This window comes from Bos taurus, chromosome 13, assembly GCF_002263795.3.
Source record: "Bos taurus isolate L1 Dominette 01449 registration number 42190680 breed Hereford chromosome 13, ARS-UCD2.0, whole genome shotgun sequence".
NCBI classification, from domain to species: domain Eukaryota; kingdom Metazoa; phylum Chordata; class Mammalia; order Artiodactyla; family Bovidae; genus Bos; species Bos taurus.
This window is the reverse complement of record NC_037340.1, coordinates 23,609,658-23,633,158: the sequence shown is the minus strand read 5'-3', so window position 1 is coordinate 23,633,158 and position 23,501 is coordinate 23,609,658. Positions and strand designations below refer to the sequence as shown.

The following is a 23,501-nucleotide window of genomic DNA, read 5'->3' as shown; positions in this document are numbered from 1 at the left end:
TGGCCTGTACAGGATGGGGTGGGGAATGGGGGTGGTGACTTAATGTTTTAAGTAAAAAATGAATTCATTACAGCTCAAATATTTCTGTAGGAAAATAAGAACCTAGCCAGCTTTTCTCTGCATTTGAAATTCTGTTCTATTTATATGCTGGGCAAAGTAGCAAAGTACGTTAGTCCTGATAGCTTCACACGTGAGCATATGTGAGCCCTTTTCCCCAAAGAAAGCACTTGATGGAGAATGGAAGGTCACTTTTGCCCTCTGACTCTCTTCCTGTCAGCTTTGACCGTGGCCATGGAGGGCTGGTCCTCGTCTCTCATGGCCTCACACTGGGATCCAAGTTTCACACACGAGACTACACCTTGTGTCCCATGGCATCCACCCCATCACAGGCCATCTCATGCCTCACATTTTTTTGGGGGGAGTGGCGTGGAGGGGAGGGAGCAGCTATCAAACCACCCATGACATTTTCCACAGAACTAGACCAAATAACCCTCTAAAATCTATATAGAGCCTTTAAAGACTCAGAATTGCCAAAGTAATCCTGAGGAAAAAGCACAATACTACAAAGCTTGTTGTTCAGTCACCAAGTCGTGTTCGACTCTTCACGACCCCATGGACAGCAGAACGTCAGACTTCCCTGTCCCTCATCATCTCCCGGAGTTTGCCCAGGTTCATGTCCATTGAATCCAAAGCTACAGTAATCCAAACAGTGTGGGGCTGGCACAAAAACAGACCTACGAATCAATGGAATAGAACAGAGAGCCCAGGGGAAAAACCAGCACACCTACGGTCAAAGGAGACAAGAATACAAAATGCGAAAAAGATCATCTGTTCAGCAAGTGGTGCTGGGAAAGTTGGACAGCCGCATATAAATCACTGAAGTTAGAACACACCATCAAGCCATGCCTAAAAATAAACTCAAAATGGCTTAACAACTTAAAGATATGACCATAAAACTCCTAGAAGAGATCATAGGCAAAACATTCTCTGACATAAATAGTACCAATGTTTTCTTAGTCAGCCTCCCAAGGCAATAGAAATAAAAAAACAAATGAGACCTAATCAAACTTACAAGCTTTTGCACAACCAAGGAAACCATAAACAAAATGAAAAGACAGCCTGCAGAATGAAAGACAATATTTGCAAATGATGCGAACAAGGGCTTATGTATTTCCAAAACAAGGGATTATGTATTTCCAAAATACATAATCAGTTCATACAACAACAAAAACACAAACAACCCAATCGAAAAATGGGCAGAATATCTAAATAGACACTTCTCCAAAGAAAACATACAGAGTTTATTAACAGCTCTTTGGCCATACAGTTTTCAGTAAGTGTTTGTAACAGGGCTCGTAAAGGGAATACTAGCTCAGATTTGGCATAATGAAGAATGAATTATGAGGGAAGCAGGTTAGGTGGGATATTCTGAGGGACAAAGAAGCTGATCAAGGTCCGGCGGACAGTTATTAAGAAGTTGGAAAGCAGGGGAATCTAAAGATTTTTAAATCTTCATGGTTTGAAATTTTATATATTTAAAAACACTAATTTGAGTTAGAAGTTTAAAGGAATGAGCAGAAAACAGTAAATGTGTTTAAGTTCCAAATATTAGCTGGAGACAGACCCTCCGGGCAGCCCTGAATCCCTCTTCTTGGGCCTGTCATCTTCAGCCCACAGTAGTTTCGAGATGCCCTACAGCGACTTTCTCCAGCAGGAATCTCAGGTCTACTGCCTACTGTGTTTCCCTCTACTTTAGAAGAGATTTTAAACGACGTTTTGTGATAAGAGCTGGGGCATCAGTACAGGCTGTTCAACACGTCTCCCCTCTTGGCGCATGTCTGTTTAAGTTATATACTTGATGGAAAAAAGGCTTTTACCACAGCAACAACAGGGACAGTTGTAAAAACCACTTCCACTGCTACATGCCAGGCACTTCTCATTGCCCCCACTACGTTCTCTCTAATCCTTTCTCCACCACTGTGAGTTTACTGGTGCGGTCCCATTTTATAATTAGAATAACTGAGGTTCAGAGTAGTGAATTCATCATCAAGACACAGAGCGAATAGGTTCATCAACACCATCTTTCATGGAAGAGAGGCGAGGATGTGGAGATCAGACTTGTGGACACAGATGGGAACAGACAGGGTGGGAGGAACTGAGAGCGCCGCACTGACATATATACACTGCCATGTGTAAAACAGACAGCTAGTGGGAAGCAGCTGTAGAGCACAGGGCACTCAGGTTGGTGGGATGGGGCGTGAGAGGGAGCGAGGCTCACAAGGGAGGAGATACATGTATGCATGTGGCTGATTCATGATGCTGTACAGCAGAAACTAACACAACATTGTAAAGCAATGATACGCCATAAAAAAAAATTCCATAAAAGATGGAGCAAGTAACCTAAGATTTAATTGCCCATCTGACTCCAAAACTTAAGTTTTATTTAAGATAATCTGATACTTCAGTGGGTCACCGTGATCAGCTAAAGCTATACGTTTAACCCCTGTGCTGTCCTTGGTCTTCTTCATTGGTCTCAGTCACACGGATTTGAAGACTTACATAATCCCCCTTTCTTATATAATCCCCACTTGGGGCTGCAACTCACCTCCTTAGTCTTGGGTATGTCAGAACAACTTCTTACCAGGAGATGCATTTTTCATCTCACTGATACTTTAGTGGGTGATGCCGGGAGCTAACTTCGCTTTTATTATTGAATACAAATGTTTCCTTTCTGGGTAAGGAGTCCAAGCAGTGGTCAGACCACAGATCAGAGACCCAGGAAAGGAGCTCTGGGCCGGGCTGACATTGTGAGTAGCACAGGTGCCAGGGGAAGATATGGGCCTGCAGACTCACTCTACTTCGAACGGCAGTAAAGCCCCGGCTGTTACCCTTTCCCTGCCTGACCTTTGGCACGTTAATTACAGGCAGCCCCTTTTGTACTCTCCAAAACACTTGAAAGTGGATTTGTACCTCATCCATCTGAAAGTCAAAGGGACCTATATGTACAGAGAGACTCTGCTCTGCAGAGCAAAGATATGTTGTAAATGACCTCATTTTCTTCCAATGGGTGCTGCCTCTTGCAGGCTCATAGAAAGGTTTTTTGTTGTTGCTTTATTCTTTTTATTTGGTTTAGGGGGTTCTTTTTCTTAGAGGAAGGGGTCAGGGGAAGTTAGAGGAAAGGGGTACAGGGGAAGTAGCAGCAGGCAGTCCATTCACTTGTTCAGTAAATATCGAGTAGCTACATCACTTACCTGGAGTCAGGAGGGCAGTGATGGCGTCACCGAACCAGGTTCGTTTGTGCCCAACCTGGAGCCAGCCAGACGCCGAGGTCTAGCAGCAGAAGGTTTATTCGCGGGGCAGCCAAGCAGGAAGAGCAAATCTCCAGTCCGCCTCCCCAAGCTAGGGGCTCGCTCGAGCGGCAGGGCGGTCTGAGGCATGGAGCGTAGGGAAAAAAGATTGGGAAAAGGTGCGCGAATCCTCGTTCGGCACAGGCGTAAACCAGGCTACTGACCTCTGCACGATCCAAGGGTGGGGCTGGCCATCCTCGCACGTGTGAAAGACCCTCACGCATGCCCAGTTGGAGGGTCCGCGGGTCTATCCAGCCTTAACCCGCTCAGCTGGAACTCGACAGAGCTGATTCCGAGTTCCTAGAAAAGAACAGGCAGACAACATTGTTCGGGCTACATGCCCCTTGGGGGACCTGTGAGTCTTAAACGACCTTGATTAGTGAAAGCAGGTGAGATGATCTGGCTAATCATAATGCAGTTTCAAGGGCAAAACCTGCCAGAGCCCCTGCCCCTGGGGGCCTGCAGTGTTTGGGGAAGATAGAGAAGTTTCTCAAATAATTTAATAAAATGAAAAAAAAAAAAAAAGTGAAAGTGTTAGTCACTCAGTGTTGTCCGATTCTGGATTCCATGGACTGTAGCCCTCCAGACTCCTCTGTTCATGGAGTTCACGTGTGCAGCTAAGCCAGGGGTCCTTAGGGCACACATATGTGCAGGGCACCCATGCCCAGGCAGGTGTTGTGACAGGCTTCAGAGAGCAAGGGCCCTGCAGCCGTGACCTCACGGTCCTGTGGGAGGTAAAGGACCAGAGGCCAGAACAGGATGCAAGACGGCCTGAGGGGTGATGAGACCAATCTAGGTCCCATGGACCACGTGAGATGTTGTTTCTACCCTTTGAGAAATGAGACCCCATCAAAAGGCGTGACAAGATGAAATGCTTCCCCCGCCAGAGGACCAGAAGGGGAAGTCCCGACAACATGCAGTCCTTGCCACTTCTCAGGGACCTTCCAAGGGCCAGAGGAAGCAGGGAGAGGGAGAAGGGGGCTTGTGCCTTGTCACCCTACAAGCTGAGCAGGACCAGGCCCGGCCAAGCCCCACTCACCCTGCACCCACTACACACTTTTGGGTAGGAGATGTTGCCACCGGGCAACCCACATCTCCAGCTGTGCCCACACCTCTGGAGGGCATCCAGGGTGGGCACTGGGGGCAAGGGGAACAGGCCAGAGAGAGCTCCTGGATAAAAGGGCATGGGAGGGGGCGACGGAGGAGCCTCCCCAGCTCCCGCTTCCATCAGGACACCCCCAAGCAGGAATGAAGGAGGGTGTTGTTCACAAGAGCAGTGACAGAGGCATTTGCTGGTTGATTGGGACATTGGTGCTTTTACTTATTTGTGATGGACAGCATAATACTCAGCTTCACTGAGTGCTGTTTCCAAGTGCTTTCACAAGCCAGATCTGAGAGGCTCCCCTGGCAGCGACGTGGGAGGTCCCTGGGTTCCCCATTAAGCCAGTCTTCATCGTTGGGAGAAATCTTTTCTTCCCTGTGTCCTCCTTGCCAGTCGTGCTCTCTGCACTTTGGTGCAGTCATTGATGTGATGCACACATCCCTCTCAGCTTCCAGCCCTGCAGTTCAGGGAAGCGGTCCTGGCTCTGAGCCAGCCCTGAGTGGGAGGCTGCAGCTCTGCCCGAGAAGCTGCCTGGGAGGAGACTGCCCCATTCGAGAGGCTCCTGGCCGCTCTACAGGAAGTCCTCTTCTCGCCTCTGCCTCCCCAGGGCTCACAGCCTTCTACGTGTGCTTCTGTGAGCTTGCTGTCTTTAAATCTGGGGCTGTATTTAAGGCATAAACGATCGTGTCGTTTCCGCCCCTCCAGTTTCTTGCCCAGCTGAAGCTCATGGACTACAGCCTGTTGGTGGGAATCCACGACGTGGAGAGAGCCGAGCAGGAGGAGGTGGAGTGTGAGGAGGACGGAGAGGAGGAGGGAGAGAGCGATGGCGCCCACCCTGTGGGGACCCCTCCCGACAGCCCTGGGAACACGCTCAACAGCTCGCCACCCTTGGCTCCGGGCGAGTTTGATCCAAACATTGATGTCTACGGAATTAAATGCCATGAAAGTAAGTGGCGATACCATCCACTTTTTTTTTTACCATTGGTTTGATTTTTTTTTTTTTTGCACTGTTAGTCTACTGGTAAACATGAACCCAGTTAAAAGCATGCTGTCCTGTAAGACTCCTTCTCAAGAGTCCTAATCAATTGATTCCGGGACAGAGTATATTAAAGGTAATTGTAATCTCTGGTTTTGAAATGCAATGTGATGAAATCCTTGAATTGTGGGATGTTGAGGGAACAGGTGAAACCACACAGCAGTGTGTTCTGTGTATATAACACCCATATGCATCTGCTTGTGTAAATGTCCGTACCACATATAAGAAATATTTTTAAATACTTTTTTTCTTAGCCAACTCTCTTTTATGTGGATCGCAAATCACAAGTCTGTCCTGAGCTAGCCACATACATGGTCCACGCCAGACCTCCTGTGGACACTGTGTAGGGCAGGTATCCTTCCTTCTCAAGAAAGGAAGCTGAAGCTAGCCCAGGTGTGGGAAGAACATCTCCAATTTGCTGCTGCGTATCTGTCCTCTGCTCTTCCCCCATTAAGGGGTCTGTGGCTCGCTCTTCACGAAAGTGAGATTGATTTTAATCCTCAATAGCCGGGTGATTGGATATTTATAGGAATATTACATGCTATGTTAGCTACTTATACATGAAAAAATTTGAGATAAACACAGGCCTCTGGGGTTTTTTTTAGTAATAAAAATTAGTGGTTCAGCATTGTTAAAAAAAAAAAAAACATGTCATGGCAAAACAGCCAGGTTGAGTTTGAGTTCTGCTTTTTATTTTGCTCACCAAAATGGTTTCTTCAACACAGAAAATTAGAGTCAAGTATACTTGAACAACAGTTCATAATTGAAACAGCAGCTTATTTGTGGAAATATGTAGAAGACAGGTATTGTAGATGACGTATGCCTTTATCCAGTTCTCATACTAGAGCCAATGAGCATTAGGAACAGTTACAGGTAACAGTAGAAAGTGTAAGCATATTTACTTCAGTTGGGTTAGCCAAAAAGTTAGTTCAGATTTTTCCATAGCATCTCATGGAAAAACCGGAATGAACTTTTTGGCCAACCCAATTCTTGTTTTAAACAGTATTTCTTTAAAAAGCACTTTTCTTTCTACCAAAGTAATATACAATCACTAAAGAAAGTGCAGATTAATAAAAAACATACAGTCTCACCCTTGGACCTCTGCTGGTAATATCCTGAGGTTACATTCTTTTTTACTTTTTAAATTGAGAGAGAATTGGGAACAGAAAGTTAAGCTGTTTCTTGGGGATGCACAAGACTTTCTCACAGCCCCTGCTGCCTTTGTTTTCAGACCTTGAACCCCTCACCCCTCCCCCACAGCAGCGCAAACTGTCCCAGGCGTTGTCACCATCTGTCCCACAATCCTGTCTCCCATCCCTTTGCAGATTCGCCTCGGAAGGAGGTGTACTTTATGGCAATTATTGACATTCTGACTCATTATGATGCGAAAAAGAAAGCTGCCCACGCTGCAAAAACTGTTAAACATGGCGTAAGTATCTCCGTTTGGTTTCCCTCTCTGCTCCCTGCTTCCTGTCGTGCAGGGGCCAGCACAGGTCCACTCCTTTCCTGGGAGCTGCCCAGTCCCTTCCATGGCTCGAGGTCTCTGCAAGGGCTGCACTCCAACGCAGAGTCAGAGCTCCCAAGGCCTCTGGCAAGTCACTTAGACCCTGCATGGCTCTTCTGTTACCCACTGGGGTTATTAACAGACACACGCATCATGAGAATATTACACAAATTATTTGTTTGAAAAATGCTTCAAAGACTAAAGCGCTGAATGACGACAGCTGTTTTAATATGAAGTGCTTAGAACTGAAGCACTTAGTCTCTGCTTAAGATGCTTCTAAGATACACAGTATCTCTTTCCACACAGTGGACTGTATTTTTTTCTATTACAGAAGATTTTTGAGTGCAAGATCAAAGTTTAGTGATACAAGTCCCTCGCTTTTATTGTCCTTACCCAGAATTCTCACTGTTCCCGGCATACGTTAACTTGTGGAATCCCATGACAAGCCTTGATAAGGATAACTAGTGTGCTCCTTATCAGGTGAAGGAGCTGAGGATGAGCATTTACGGAGTAACTTGCCAGGATCAGGTCACTAGGCAGGGTAGAGAGGAGTGCTCCCCAGGACCCAGCCCCAGCCCCCAATAAACCAGTGAGGCCCATTTGCCGGTTGTACTTCACCAGTTGTGAATCCCCACTGGGCCTGCGTTGTAGGACTCCATTTGGCTTTCCAGGTGTGCTGAGAAGGCCGCAGAGCCCACCACACGCGGATGGACTTGTGCTCTAACTCGTTCACACTGCCCCAGTGTGGAGTCAACCAAGATCCACCAGAACATCAACATCTTTTTCTTTATTTTAAAATCAAACAGGCTGTCATTCCAGCGATGGAACCAGCCCAACACCATATCCCATTTGCCACAGAAATGTTTCCGTCACATTGCCAACTAGTTACAGTGTTCCAGCTTTGTGCAGTGCCCAAACCAGGACCTCGCCCTACCCTTGAACACACGGGAAATCCTCTGTCAGAGAGGAGGGTACACAGCAGTTCTCACACAAGGGTGGGCACTGCAGCCTTCTGAGAACCATTTTAAAGTCTGTGCCAGCCAGATGCACCAGCCCTTCCCCGGATTCTGAGTCCAGTTCAGGAGGCTAGTGGGGGAGGTTGACTCTGAAAGGCTCTGGTAACTCCGATGCTCATCTCTGGTTGAAAAGCCTGGCTGTATTGCAGGGACGGAACTGGGCCCGAGTCCCTACCTCACCTCTCCAGTTGTGTGACCTGGAGGAAACACCCTGGTGCCCCAGTTCCCCCAGCTGCTGACAGGGCCCTAACGCCTTGCTGATGAGGCTTTGTGGTGAGTGGGGAGAGGCTCTGTTTGTTCCCAGCCTTCCTCAAACCTGTATGATATTCTAGACCAGGTGAAACTGGAAATGTGCCAGGGCAAACACGGCTCCACATGTGCCTCCCCTGCACGTCACCAGCTCAGCTCCATGGTATGGCACCCAGCCTAAAATCGGGTGCAGTTTGCAAGAGCAAGACATTACTCTCTGCAAAGGAACGTTGTGTCAACCTGCTGCTGGGAACCATTCTCTGCCTTCAAAACCGGGGCTCCTCCGTGGAGATCCCGGCGGCCCAGGCCAGGCATGGAAATTACAGCTTCCTCTGTGAGCTGCTGGTATCAAAATAGCACCTGGTGACTTGGTAAAAACGCTGGTCCTGCCCTTTGCAGCTCTGAAAGCTGGCCAGTAACTACCGAGGGTCTTCTGGTCTGCACTGTGCTCGTCACAGGAAACCCCACTGAGCCTCTTCGAGGGGTGGCTTCCCAGCGCCAGGCAGGCCTCTGAACGGGGACAGTGGCACCCCTGTGCCTGCGCTGCGAGGACCAGCCCTGGCCCCTCAGGGCAAGTGCATCACAGCTGATGCCACCCCTGCCACTGCCGCTCCTTACTGCTGAGCACCCAGCAGCTTTTTTGGTCCTAAAAAATGAACACGGCCCTTGTGTCCTTGTCATCGGAGTTTCCCTTTGGCCAGACGTTGCTGTTTGTGTCATTCTCAAGGTGTCTCCCATCTGCTCTCCTGAGAAACAGAAGTGTTGTCCCCGTGGCTTCTGAATGGAGGCTACACAGACGCCACATTTGACAGGAACATCTCAAACGTGGTTGGATTTTTTTTTTTTTTTTGGTGGCAGCAGTCACAATGTATATGACACCAGCCTCTGTTTTTCCTGAGACTGCCTCATTTTCACACCCAGATTCTTAAGTCTTGGTTATTCAGACCCATATCCAAGATATTCTGAGTTACGAGTAGAGGCTGCACAGGTTTGAAAGTGACTGGCTTCATATTCAGCTGCAGTGGAAGCTGCTGTAGGTGCTGATCAAGTAGTTCTAACAGTATCACTGTTCCTCTTCTCCCACACTGCCCAGGCTGGCGCGGAGATCTCCACCGTGAACCCAGAACAGTATTCCAAGCGCTTTTTGGACTTTATTGGCCACATCTTGACGTAACGTCCTGCACAACTGTGGATGGACGTGAGCACGGGAAGGATAGAGGTGGCTTCAGCGCAGGAAAAACGAACACCAAACTCAGTGAAGCACACCTCCTCGTTTACATCTTCAGGCCAAGATGACTGACTTGGGGGCTACTCGCTTTAATGGCTACCTGATATTTCCCAGCATCATTCTAGCTATTTCTGACGTGTGTGTGTCTGTGCGTGTGTGCATCTTAAAAATTGATTGATTAATGGACACTGACCAGCTTTGGTTAGTGTGTGTTTGGGGGTAACAAACCTCTGATTCCAGCTGTGGACAAATGAATGAATGAGTGAGTGAGTGAGTGAGTGAACAAACCCAAGAGGGGGGAGGGGGAGAAGGCAATGCATGTCAGACCAACCAGGTTGGCACCACATGATAAACTGTGGATCAGTTTATTTTCTGGAGTTGAAAGATGTGAGACAGTATTCGTAATAATAATGAAGATAATAATAATGATGATAATAATAATGATGGTGATTAAGAGGGAAAAAAAAAACTTACTGCAGATGTTACACTTCTACCACGCACGCTGATACTCCTTAATAGTTGTACCTGGGCGCTGGACGAAGGAGGCTGGCGTCTCCCGCGCCTCCTGGTTTGGGTGTCGGGACTCCCCGTGTCCCGACAGGCGCCCCTCCTCCAGCAAGAAGCTGATGCCCCTAGTGACTCTCTCTGTACATTTTCACCTCAGTAAATATGTCCAGGAAAACTGCTTACTTCTCTTTTCTTGCCTGGAGCTTCTTCACTGATAACACTCTTTCGTTGCAATACAGCAATTAATGCTACAAAATAAAAATAAAAGCTTATCTGAAAAGTGCATAGTTTTGGGCAATGGTATCTACATCTCCCATGGTGGGAAGGTGAGCAAAGCATTTAGAACTCTCAATTCTCCTGCTGAACAGTGGTATTTTGTTATAAATTTGCCCTTTAACTGAAATCCTCAATATTACTGTTTACATTATTAGGAAAACAGGGATATTTTTGAATCTAAAAATTTAATGTACAGCACGTGATTTTTGAAGTTTACATGTAAAGTCATTTTACAGTGTAGGTGAAATAATGTTTGTCATATTTTGAAATGTATCCTGCAGTCACGTTTTGGAGTGAATGTTTTATTCAAAGTACCAGGTAGACAGTCTTTTACAGTTAAAGGAAAAAGGTTGTTTTCCTCCAGATGTACATTATCAGTCTAATGATTTTTTTATTTTTAAAGAAAATGTTTAACCCAGATCTGGTTATGTAAGTTCATTGCCCTAAACTGTGCTGACTGTGTCTAATCAAGTTATAAATTTCCAACATCGATCATGTATTTACCACCTTCCTGGCATTTTCTGAAAGGTGTCAAGCTAAAATATTAGACTTGCTTAGGAATACGTTATCAACTTATACACTGTGCTAAAGCTGTGCCTTTGAAATTCTTTGTTTAAAATGTGAGATGATTTTTGTAGGCAGGTTCAGGAAAGAAGGAAAAAATCCACCCTTTAATAATCACTTGCAACTCAACACACAGTCCCGCCACACTGCCTCTTCCAGTAACTTTACTTCAGGGCTTATCAAGTCTGCAACTGTGCCCAAAGTATATAGGTTTACTTCAGAAAATACGAGGTGACGGCAGCTGGAATCTGGGGGGCAAGGCCATTCTACCCCATCTACTGACTTCACTCAGAATTGTTATTCTCAGCAGACGACGTTGACAGCACTGTGATCTGACTGTCCAAATCTGTATTTCTTGTGTCTAATTGAAATGGTGATTTAATATGCCCCCACCCCCACCCCGCCATTCATTCTGGCATCGAGTCCCTTTCAGTGCTCTGAAGTTAGGCTGCAGTTTCTTTAATCCAGGATTACAAATGTGAGACCCTGAAGTAAAGAGAAGGTACCCACACATTATTTGAGTAACTGTTCCTTTGTGGCCCATCTGTGTATGCTTTTAGAAGTTTACAAAATGCTTTATTTTTGTCTGTAACAGTCTGTGTCATCCATCCTGTTATCAAATCTTCGGACAGAGTGAGGAAGTTTGCCTTGTATCTTCTAGTGCTAACAGTACACTCCAGTTACGAGCCGGGCTTTACAAAATAAAGCACTTTGATGACTCACAAGGTGCAGTCTTCGTGCTTCTCTCTCAATTGTGTGTCTCTTTATTGCAAACAAAATTTAAATACTCAGTACTAAGAGTGTCTTTAGCTGATCCTGAAGAAGACTAAAATTGAATCTTTTCACAAACAGAAGCTTTGCCTTCAACCTGTGAACTATTTCACTAGTAAATAACAGAAACGCGCCATGACACACATGGCAAAATTGGCTTGTTGAAAGATGGGCAGAGAAAGGAACCTCTTCAGTGAATACCCTTTAAAGTTACACACTTTTATTCTTTATATCTACCAACCATAGTTCTGTGGCTCACTCAGCATTTTTTGAGACTTTACTGGAATGCCATTGGTGGCTTCTAGAAAGCTAGAAGGCTTTTTAAAGCATTCCCTTGTCATTGTGCCAGGTGAGCAAACACAGTTAAGCTAGAGTAGCACTTGTTTTGAAAATGTGTGATGGTTCTAATGGGAGAGATGTCAGGGGATCATTTGAGCATCACGCACTTTTCACATCTGCTGTGTGCACGCTGCTTCTCATGGAACATCAGCTGAAAACAGAAGACTGCACCCCAATTAACTGCACCGGTAGGAACATGCCAGGCATACCCTCACACAATGAGGGTGAGCTCAACATGCTGGGGGCACACGGGCCAGGGCCTGCTGACCTCACCTCACTCTCCTTCCCTTACTTTCAACAACCCAGCAGCTGCAGCCCTTCTGATGCCCACTACCCATGACCACAGGCATCCTCCATGTATTTTTCAAGATAATGTGCCGCATTTATTGTAGTATTTATGTATTTCCTGACCATTTAGTATGTAAAACTGTGCTACTGTTTGTATTGATAGGCTCCTTTTTCACCAGTGTATCAGTAATGACACTTTTGGGTGTTGTGCCCCCAATCTCATTATTCCCATGAGCTCTGTGGTTTTTACTGTGTGATTTTGCACAGAGCAGGGATTTTTAAGAACGTATATGCTACATTACAGCAGAGCTGACTGTGGTCAGCAGGGAGCTTAAATTCCATTTTCTTTGTGGAACAGAGACATTCATTTTCATTTTGGTTATTTAATTTCATGGGCAGAATTCACATTAGTCCCAGAAAATTGGTTATTGCTAATTCACAGAAAGACCAGAGTTGGTCTGAAGCATGAATCCTTCGTGCAGCACTTTTGGAAATAGTGGGTAAGGTTAAATGCAGGAGATTAGGAACTGTATGTAATAATAATGAAGTGGTAATGCATATAATATATAAATGTATAAAACGAAGTAGGGGAGTGGGAAGAAGGCAAGGCTGAGAGGTTCAAGTCCAGAGTTCTTAGCATCTGTGGACTTGAGGCCCCAGGACCGCTGCACACGGCCTCTCCAGAAATTCTGTAATCAGCGCAAAAACAATGGTTACAGTGCGTGTTGTGCGTGTGTACAGCCTTCCAGCTCTCAAAATCACGCCCCGTCTCTTCCTCTCTCCCTATTTCAAACAGCACTTTATTCAGCTCCAGTCATGTGACTGCTATGTTAAAAACAGAAAAGTTACCCTCTGAAGGGCAGAAACCTGCTGCTCCTTTTGGAGTCCCATACACAAGCGTTACCCAACTCCCCTCCTCACACACAACTGGCATGGCCCTGTAACCAGCCTGGCACAGTGAAGTGGCCCAGAAGACCGGCGGAGTGTCTGGAAAAATCGAGTTGACAGGTTCTCCTGAGTGATTATTGAAAGTTCCTTCATAAACGGAAACCCCATCATCTAAACCAAATGTCCTTCAGGAGTTCAGTCCTGTTTTTGTGATTCTATGAAAAATCCTGCCAAAGGGCTGTTAACATGCCATAGTCGGTGATTTTCCCACTCTTAAACACTTGTATTTAGTTCAATTTCATAAGAGAGGGGCAAAGGTTAGAATTTCTCCAAAGCCACTGTGAGATGTCTGTGTTTTATAGAATCCTACCCGTGCTGCTGGGGGAGGGGTCCCAGAAGAGCAAACCTTGGCCCGGAGAAACAAAGGGGCTTGTCCAAGGTCATGTGACAGTTCATGGCAAAGCCAGGGCTGGGGCCTGGCTCTGGCAACTCGGCTGAAAGCTGAAAGCATGAGTGAGGGACCTGGTACCCCTGGGGCTCAACCTCACAGCCACTCCTCCGTCAAACTTCTTGACCCATCTGTTCTGCTGCTTCTGGAAAGGCCTGCTGGGTATGCACCCTCCAGAATTTTAGAGCAAATGATCCACATATTTCATTTTATGAGAGTCAACCTATATTATTCCATTTTCCTATCATTTTCTCCTAGTTCTACAGCATTTTATATTGTCAATAGACTTTTTAAATCAAAGGATCTCACTAGAAAATATAAAAATATCCCTAGGCTACTGAATGGCAGTCTCTGCATCTATAACTTAAATGCTTCCCAGGTGCTTCTGATGAATGGCCCCCATTTGGAAAACACTGTCTTAAGCGATCAACCCCTCCCACTAAACTGAGCATGAATTTTAAATATTTTTCATAACATGCTTCCCTCCCGCCTCCTTCCTACCTCTCCTCTTCCCCCTTTTTCCGTTCCTGTAATATATGAACAAGGCAGCTTCTTACTGATCAGAGCAGCAGTCCACCAACCACAGCCTAAGGGTCAAATCCAGGCCACCACATGACTTTTATAAATAAAATTTTATTGAAACACAGCCACACCCATTCATTCACATATTTGCCATATTTCCATTCACAAATCATGGTGGCAGTTTGTAGAGTTGTGATTAAGACTGATGACCTACTAGGCCTAAAATGTTACTATGTAGCCCTTTTCAAGAAAGTTCACCGACCCCTGAAAGAGAGCCTCATTTCAGTATCACAAAGTAGTTTCTGCAATGGACTTCAGGATTGCTGTTTTATCTACAGAAAGCTTTCACCTCCCATCTGGAGACAATGAGATTTCTTTCATTCTTTTACTAAAAGCTGTGATCACTGCCCTTGGTTTTTACTGAAGGCACACAAATTGAAGAAAGTAGGGAAAACCACTAGACCATTCAGTTCAGTTCAATTGCTCAGTCGGGTCCAACTCTACGACCCCATTAATCGCAGCACTCCAGGCCTCCCTGTTCATCACCAACTCCCGGAGTTCACCCAAACTCATGTCCATCGAGTCAGTGATGCCATCCAGCCATCCCATCCTCTGTCATCCCTTTCTCCTCCTGCCCCCAGTCCCTCCAGCATCAGGGTCTTTTCCAATGAGTCAACTCTTCTCATGAGGTGGCCAAAGTACTGGAGTTTCAGCTTCAACATCGTCCTTCCAATGAACACCCAGGACTGATCTCCTTTAGAATGGACAGGTTTGATCTCCTTGTAGTCCAAGGGACTCTTAGGAGTTTTCTCCAACACCACAGTCCAAAAGCATCAATTCTTCGGTTCTAAGCTTTCTTCACAGTCCAACTCTCACATCCATACATGACCACTGGAAAAACCATAGCCTTGACTAGACGGACCTTTGTTGGCAAAGTAATGTCTCTGCTTTTTAATATGCTGTCTAGGTTGGTCATAACTTTCCTTCCAAGGAGCAAGCGTCTTTTAACTTCATGGCTGCAGTCACCATCTGCAGTGATTTTGGAGCCCCAAAAAATAAAGTCTGAAACTGTTTCCCCATCTATTTCCCATGAAGTGATGGGACCAGATGCCATGATCTTCGTTTTCTGAATGTTGAGTTTTAAGCCAACTTTTTCACTCTCCTCTTTCACCTTCATCAAGAGGCTCTTTAGTTCTTCACTTTCTGCCATAAGGGTGGTGTCATCTGCATATCTGAGGTTATTGATATTTCTCCTGGCAATCTTGATTCCAGCTTGTGCTTCATCCAGCCCAGCATTTCTCATCATGTATTCTACATTTAAGTTAAATAAGCAGGGTGACAATACACAGCCTTGATGTACTCCTTTTCCTATTTGGAACCAGTCTGTTGTTCCATGTCCAGTTCTAACTATTGCTTCCTGACCTGCGTACAGGTTTCTCAAGAGGCAGAGAAACCATTCTTTCAGAATTTTCCAGTTTATTGTGATCCAGTCAAAGGCTTTGGCATAGTCAAGAAAGCAGAAATAGATGCTTTTCTGGAACTCTCTTGCTTTTTTGATGATCCAGTGGATGTTGGCCATTTGATCTTCGGTTCCTCTGCCTTTTCTAAAACCAGCTTGAACATCTGGAAGTTCACGGTTCATGAACTGCTGAAGCCTGGCTTGGAGAATTTTTAGCATTACTTTACTAGCGTGTGAGATGAGTGCAATTGTGCGTTACTTTGAGCATTCTTTGGCATTGCCTTTCTTTGGGATTGGAATGAAAACTGACCTTTTCCAGTCCTGGGGCCACTGCTGAGTTTTCCAAATTTGCTGGCATAGTGAGTGCAGCACTTTCACAGCATCATCTTTCAGGATTGAAATAGCTCAACTGCTATTCCATTACCTCCACTAGCTTTGTTCGTAGTGATGCTTTCTAAGGCCCACTTGACTTCACATCCCAGAATGTCTGGCTCTAGGTGAGTGATCACACCATTGTGATTATCTGGGTCATGAAGATCTTTTTTGTACAGTTTTTCTGTGTGTTCTTGCTTCTGCTTCTGTTAGGTCCATACCATTTCTGTCCTTTATCGAGCCCATCTTTGCATGAAATGTTCCCTTGGTATCTCTAATTTTCTTGAAGAGATCTCTAGTCTTTCCCGTTCTGTTGTTTTCCTCTATTTCTTTGCATTCATCGCTGAGGAAGGCTTTCTTATCTCTTCTTGCTATTCTTTGGAACTCTGCATTCAGATGCTTATATCTTTCCTTTTTTCCTATGCTTTTCACTTCCCTTCTTTTCACAGCTATTTATAAGGTCTCCTCAGACAGCCATTTTGTTTTTTTGCATTTCTTTTCCATGGGGATGGTTTTGATCCCTGTCTCCTATACAATGTCACAAACCTCCATCCACAGTTCATCAGGAACTCTATCTATTCAATCTATTCCCTTAATTTCTCACTTCCACTGTATAATCATAAGGGATTTGATTTAGGTCATACCTGAATGGTCTACTGGTTTTCCCTACTTTCTTCACATTAAGTCTGAATTTGGCAATAAGGAGTTCATGATCTGAACCATAGTCAGATCCTGGTCTTGTTTTCGCTGACTGTATAGAGCTTCTCCATCTTTGGTTGGAAAGAATATAATCAATCTGAAATTGGTCTTGACCATCTGGTGATGTCCATGTATAGAGTCTTCTCTTATGTTGTTGGAAGAGGGTGTTTGCTATGATCAGTGCATTCTCTTGGCAAAACTCTATTAGCATTTGCCCTGCTTCATTCCGTACTCCAAGGCCAAATTTGCCTGTTACTCCAGGTGTTTCTTGACTTCCTACTTTTGCATTCCAGCCCCCTATAATGAAAAGGACATCTTTTTGGGGTGTTAGTTCTAAAAGGTCTTGTAAGTCTTCATAGAACCATTCAACTTCAGCTTCTTCAGCATTACTGGTTGGGTCATAGGCTTGGATACCGTGATATTAAATGGTTTGCCTTGGAAACGAATGGAGATCATTCTGTTATTTTTGAGATTGCATCCAAGTACTGCATTTCAAACTCTTTTGTTGACCATGATGGCTACTCCATTTCTTCTAAGGGAGTTCTGCCCACAGTAACTCAATGAAACTAAGCCATGCCGTGTGGGGCTACCCAAGACGGATGGAACATGGTGGAGAAGTCTGACAAAATGTGGTCCGCTGGAGAAGGGAATGGCAAACCACTTCAGTATTCTTGCCTTGAGAACCCCATGAACAGTATGAAAAGGCAAAATGATAGGATACTGAAAGAGGAACTCCCCAGGTTGGTAAGCACCCAATATGCTACTGGAGATCAGTGGAGAAATAACTCCAAAAAGAATGAAGGGATGGAGCCAAAGCAAAAACAATACCCAGTTGTAGATGTGACTGGTGATAGAAGGTCTGATGCTGTAAAGAGCAATATTGTATAGGAACCTGGAATGTTAGGTCCATGAATCAAGGCAAATTGGAAGTGGTCAAACAGGAGATGGCAAGAGTGCACGCCAACATTCTAGAAATCAAGGAACTAAAATGGACTGGAATGGGTGAATTTAACTCAGATGACCATTATATCTACTACTGTGGGCAGGAATCCCTTAGAAGAAATGGAGTAGCCATCATGGTCAACAAGAGAGTCTGAAATGCAGACCATTCAGGTATGACTTAAATCAAATCCCTTACGATTATACAGTGGAAGTGAGAAATAGATTTAAGGGACTAGATCTGATAGAGTGCCTGATGAACTATGGACAGAGGTTCGTGACACTGTACAGGAGACAGGGATCAAGACCATCCCCAAGAAAAAGAAATGCAAAAAAGGTAAAACGGCTGTCTAAGAAGGCCTTACAAATAGCTGTGAAAGGAAGAGAAGTGAAAAGCAAAGGATAAAAGGAAAGATATACCCATTTGAATGAAGAGAATAGCAAGGAGAGATAAGAATACCTTCCTCAGTAATCTGGAGAAGGCAATGGCAAGCCACTCCAGTACTCCTGCCTGAAAAATCCCATGGACAGAGGAGTAGGGTAGGCTGCAGTCCATGGGGTCGCTATGAGTCAGACACAACTTCACTTTCACTTTTCACTTTTACCCACTGGAGAAGGAAATGGCAACCCACTCCAGTATCCTTGCTTGGAGAATCCCAGGGACGGGGAAGCCTGGTGGGCCGCTGTCTATGGGGTCGCACAGAGTTGGACATGACTGAAGTCACCCTGTTTATTTAACTTATATGCAGAGTACATCATGAGAAATGCTGGGCTGGAAGAAGCACAAGCTGGAATCAAGACTGCCGGGAGAATATCAATAACCTCAGATATGCAGATGACACCACCCTTATGGCAGAAAGTGAAGAGGAACTAAAAAGCCTCTTGATGAAGGTGAAAGAGGAGAATGAAAAAGTTGACTTAAAACTCAACATTCAGAAAACGAAGATCATGGCATCTGGTCCCATCACTTCATGGGAAATAGATGGGGAAACAGTGGAAACAGTGTCAGACTTTATTTTGGGGGGGCTCCAAAATCACTGCAGATGGTGACTGCAGCCATGAAATTAAAAGACCCTTACTCCTTGGAAGGAAAGTTATGACCAACCTAGATAGCATATTCAAAAGCAGAGACATTACTTTGCCAACATAGGTCCGTCTAGTCAAGGCTATGGTTTTTCCTGTGGTCATGCATGGATGTGAGAGTTGGACTGTGAAGAAGGCTGAGTGCTGAAGAATTGATGCTTTTGAACTGTGGTGTTGGAGAAGACTCTTGAGAGTCCCTTGGACTGCAAGGAGATCCAACCAGTCTATTCTGAAGGAGATCAGCCCTGGGATTTCTTTGGAAGGAATGATGCTAAAGTGGAAACTCCAGTACTTTGGCCACCTTATGCAAAGAGTTGACTCATTGGAAAATACTCTGATGCTGGGAGGGATTGGGGGCAGGAGGAGAAGGGACAACAGAGGATGAGATGGCTGGACGGCATCACTGACTCGATGGATGTGAGTCTGAGTGAACTCCGGGAGTTGGTGATTGTCAGGGAGGCCTGGCGTGCTGCAATTTACGGGGGTCGCAAAGAGTCGGACACAACTGGGTGACTGAACTGAAATGAACTGAAGTGACTTAGTAGCAGCAGCAGCAGCAGCCTCAGTCATCATTGCAAAGAAATAGAGGAAAACAATAGAATGGGAAAGACTAGAGATCTCTTCAAGAAAATTAGAGATACCAAGGGAACATTTCATGCAAAGATGGGCTCGATAAAGGACAGAAATGGTATGGACCTAACAGAAGCAGAAAATATTAAGAAGAGGTGGCAAGAATACACAGAAGAACCATACAAAAAAGATCGTCATGACCCAGATAATCACGATGGTGTGATCAGTCACCTAGAGCCAGACATCCTGGAATGTGAAGTCAAGTGGGCCTTAGGAAGCATCACTATGAACAAAACTAGTGGAGGTGATGGAATTCCAGTTGAGCTATTTCAAATCCTGAAAGATGATGCTGTGAAAGTGCTGCACTCACTATGCCAGCAAATTTGGAAAACTCAGCAGTGGCCACAGGACTGGAAAAGGTCAGTTTTCATTCCAATCCCAAAGAAAGGCAATGCCAAAGAACGCTCAAAGTAACACACAATTGCACTCATTTCACACACTAGTAAAGTAATGCTCAAAATTCTCCAAGCCATGCTTCAGCAATACGTGAACTGTGAATTTCCAGATGTTCGAGCTGGTTTTAGAAAAGGCAGAGGAACCAGAGATCAAATGGCCAACATCAACTGGATCATCGAAAAAGCAAGAGAGTTCCAGAAAAACATCTATTTCTGCTTTCTTGACTATGCCAAAGCCTTTGACTGTGTGGATCACAAGAAACTGTGGAAAATTCTGAAGGAGATGGGAATACCAGACCACCTGACCTGCCTCTTGAGAAACCTGTACGCAGCTCAGAAAGCAACAGTTAGAACAGGACATGGAACAACAGACTGGTTCCAAAAAGGAAAAGGAGTATGTCAAGGCTGTATATTGTCACCCTGCTTATTTAATTTAAATGCAGAGTACATCATGAGAAACACTGGGCTGGATGAAGCACAAGCTGGAATCAAGATTGCCAGGAGAATATCAATAACCTCAGATATGCAGATGACACCACCCTTACGGCAGAAAGTGAAGAACTAAAGAGCCTCTTGATGAAAGTGAAAGAGGAGAGTGAAAAAGTTGGCTTAACGCTCAACATTCAGAAAACGAAGATCATGGCATCTGGTCCCATCACTTCATGGGAAATAGATGGGGAAACAGTGTCAGACTTTATTTTGGGGGGCTCCAAAATCACTGCAGATGGTGACTGCAGCCATGAAATTAAAAGACGCTTGCTCCTTGGAAGGAAAGTTATGACCAACCTAGACAGCATATTAAAAAGCAGAGAAATTACTTTGCCAACAAAGGTCTGTCTAGTCAAGGCTATGGTTTTTCCAGTAGTCATTTATGGATATGGGAGTGGACTATAAAGAAAGCTTAGCACCGAAGAATTGATGCTTTTGAACTGTGCTGTTGGAGAAGACTCTTAGAGTCCCTTGGACTGCAAGGAGATCCAACCAATCCATCCTAAAGGAGATCAGTCCTGAAGGTTCATTGGAAGGACTGATGTTCAAGCTGAAACTCCAATACTTTGGCCGCCTGATGTGAAGAGCTGATTCATTTGAAAAGACCCTGATTCTGGGAAAGACTGAAGGTGGGAGGAGAAAGGGATGGCAGAGGATGAGATGGTTAGATGGCATCACCAAATCAATGGACATAAGTCTGGGTAAACTCCAGGAGTTGGTGATGGACAGGGAGGCCTGGCATGCTGCAGTACATGGGGTCGCAAAGAATGGACATGACTCAGTGACTGAACTGACTGACTGATACTGCATTCTGACTTTGTTTTTTAGTAAATTGCTGTGGTTATTTAAATTAACATCACAGTTACCGGTGGAGCTGAGAAACTCATTTATAAAAGGGTTATAACTTTAAGTCATTCAATCAGTTTGTTAAAGTCTTGTGAAAAAAGAGGCCTAAGTTCTTCAACATACGTGATATTTTCATAAAAAACAACTTTAATATCTGTATATATACTTAAAAGTGTTTTTTGGTCTCACACAGTATTAGATAAAGGTTCTGTGGCAACAAATACGTGCTATTTTTACTTAATTTTACTAAACCTGATAGTACTCAATTATAAGAATTTGGTTGGACTCTGTTTACCTAATTGTTTTTTCCCCTTAAGCTTCTTGGTGGCTTGGGGTAAGTTCCTTAAATGACCTCAGATAGTTTCCCCCAAAATTCCAGAAAGGATCTTCTTCTTGCTTTGGTTGTACTTATACAGGATTTGACCAGACAAAATAAGGGAGTTTTCCATTTCAATTCTAATAAATGAACCCATGGGCTTCCCTGGTAGCTCAATGGTAAAGAACCCACCTGCCAATGCAGGATATGCAGATTCAATAACTGGGCTGGGAAGATTCCCTGGAGAAGGAAATGAAAACCCACTCTAGCATTCTTGCCTGGGAAATCCCACGGACAGAGGGTCCTGGCAGGCTCCATTCCATGGAGTCGCAAAGAATCAGACACAACATATTTAACTTATACACAGAAAACACCTTGTGAAATGCCGGACAGGATAAATCACAAGCTGGATTCAAGAGTGCTGAGAGAAATATCAACAACCTCTAGATATGCAGATGATATCACTCTGATGGCAGAAAAAGAAGAGGAACTAAAGAGCTTCTTGATGAGGGTGAAAGAGGAGAGTGAAAGAGCTGGCTTGAAACTCAACATTCAAAAAACTAAGATCATGGCATCCGGTTCCACCACTTCATGGCAAATAGATGCAGAAACAATGCAAAAGTGAGAGACTTTATTTCCTTGGGCTCCAAAATCACTGCAGATGGTGACTACAGCCATGAAATTAAAAGACGTTTTCTTCTTGGAAGAAAAGCTATGACAAACCTAGACAACATTTTAAAAAGCAGAGACATAACTTTGCTGACAAAGATCTGCCTCGTCAAAGCTATGGTTTTTCCAGTGGTCATATACAGATGTGAGAGATGGACTATAAAGAAGGCTGAATGCTGAAGATTGATGCCTTCAAAATTTGGTGCTGTAGAAGACTCTTGAGAGTTCCTTGGTCCGCAAGGAGATAAAATCAGTCAATCCTAAGGAAATCAACCCTGAATATTCATTGGCAGGACTGTTGCTGAAGCTCCAATACTATGGCCACCTGATGTGACGAGCTGACTCATTGGAAAAGACCCTGATGCTGGGAAAGATTGAAAGCAAAAGGAGAAGTGGGCAGCAGAGGATCAGACGGTTAGATAGCATGACCAACCCAATGGACAGGAATTTGAGCAAACTCTGGGAGATAGTAGAGAACAGAGGTACCTGGCATGCTGCAGTCTACAAGGTCGCAAAGAGTCAGACATGATTTAGTGACTGAACAACAACTCATTCTTCTCCCACCATACCCTCCTCTCCCCACCCTTGACTGTGGAGTTGATTTCCTGAAAATGAGCACGTCTTTCTAAGTCTCTGAAATAAATGAATAATCAGAGTGAATAGAACATGTTTCTGCAGTGAATGCAGATGCAGTGCTGGGCACGGAAACCAAAATATCCTCACACTGTCAAACACAAAGTCCCCCAAATCAAACACTGAGTGTTTAACACTGAAATAATTTTTTTCTTTAATATTTTCTTACATGAACTTTACTTAGTTTTTAACTAAACAAAATGCCATAAACTAAGCACTGCCTCTTTCAACCAAAAACAAGAAGCAGCAAACAATGCTAAAAATACACAAGTGAATTGTCAAAACTGATCACAGCTCTAGAGACCAACCTCAGGGGCATCTGGGATTCACTGATGGGCCTCACATCCACTGTTTCCATGTGGGTGGAGGATATCTATGCCATCACTGTGTAGATGCTATCAGTTTTGTCCAGTCTTCTTGACTATTCTAAATAATGTTATGTAAAATGGTGTTTACATCATCAGTGTGCTGAAACTTAGTAATTCTGATGAATTTGGTGTTTACATTATGAATCAGGTGTTTACATTATGCTTTACAGTTCATAAAGCATTTTCCTTCACTTTCTCTCATTTAAAGCTCATACCCAGGGTTTTGCTATTATTACTATTCTCCTTTCACAGCTGAGAACACTGAAGCTCAGACAGGTTGGGAAGCTCTGAGGTACTGAGTCACAGAAGCCAGGTGGTCTTTGCGTTCTCTGCACTGCATCCCATCACTGCTACTTTCAAGTTTCCCAGACTTTTAGAAGTCCTGTTCAATTTCCTTCCATTCAGTGCATGTGGATTCACTGCTTCCTATACCTTTATACTTCATCTAATTCGGGCAGTCATGGTCGGCTTGCCTTGTTTGTATTAATAGCTCTTGAAACCTGTGGCCTTCTGAGACT

General features: G+C 44.5%; 1 protein-coding gene, 1 long non-coding RNA gene and 1 other non-coding gene across 3 annotated transcripts in view; 2 read left to right on the top strand and 1 right to left on the bottom strand.

Moving 5' to 3' along the window:
• Nucleotides 1-10,016, top strand: part of PIP4K2A (phosphatidylinositol-5-phosphate 4-kinase type 2 alpha) — a 185,020-nt gene extending 175,004 nt beyond the window's left edge. The window contains exons 8-10 of the mRNA NM_001192769.1: nucleotides 5,155-5,395; nucleotides 6,811-6,914; nucleotides 9,348-10,016. Of these exons, the coding sequence (NP_001179698.1) occupies nucleotides 5,155-5,395; nucleotides 6,811-6,914; nucleotides 9,348-9,428 (426 nt within the window). The 3' untranslated portion in view covers nucleotides 9,429-10,016. The remainder of the gene's footprint in view (nucleotides 1-5,154; nucleotides 5,396-6,810; nucleotides 6,915-9,347) is intronic.
• The window catches only part of LOC101905823 (uncharacterized), a 52,258-nt gene that overhangs the window by 24,251 nt on the left and 4,506 nt on the right, over nucleotides 1-23,501 (bottom strand). Inside the window, exon 2 of the long non-coding RNA XR_001501605.3 lies at nucleotides 3,512-3,647. This is a non-coding gene — a long non-coding RNA (uncharacterized lncRNA). The remainder of the gene's footprint in view (nucleotides 1-3,511; nucleotides 3,648-23,501) is intronic.
• Nucleotides 6,392-6,472, top strand: MIR2285K-2 (microRNA mir-2285k-2). The gene has a single exon (NR_107795.1). It is a non-coding gene; the product is annotated as a microRNA mir-2285k-2 (primary transcript).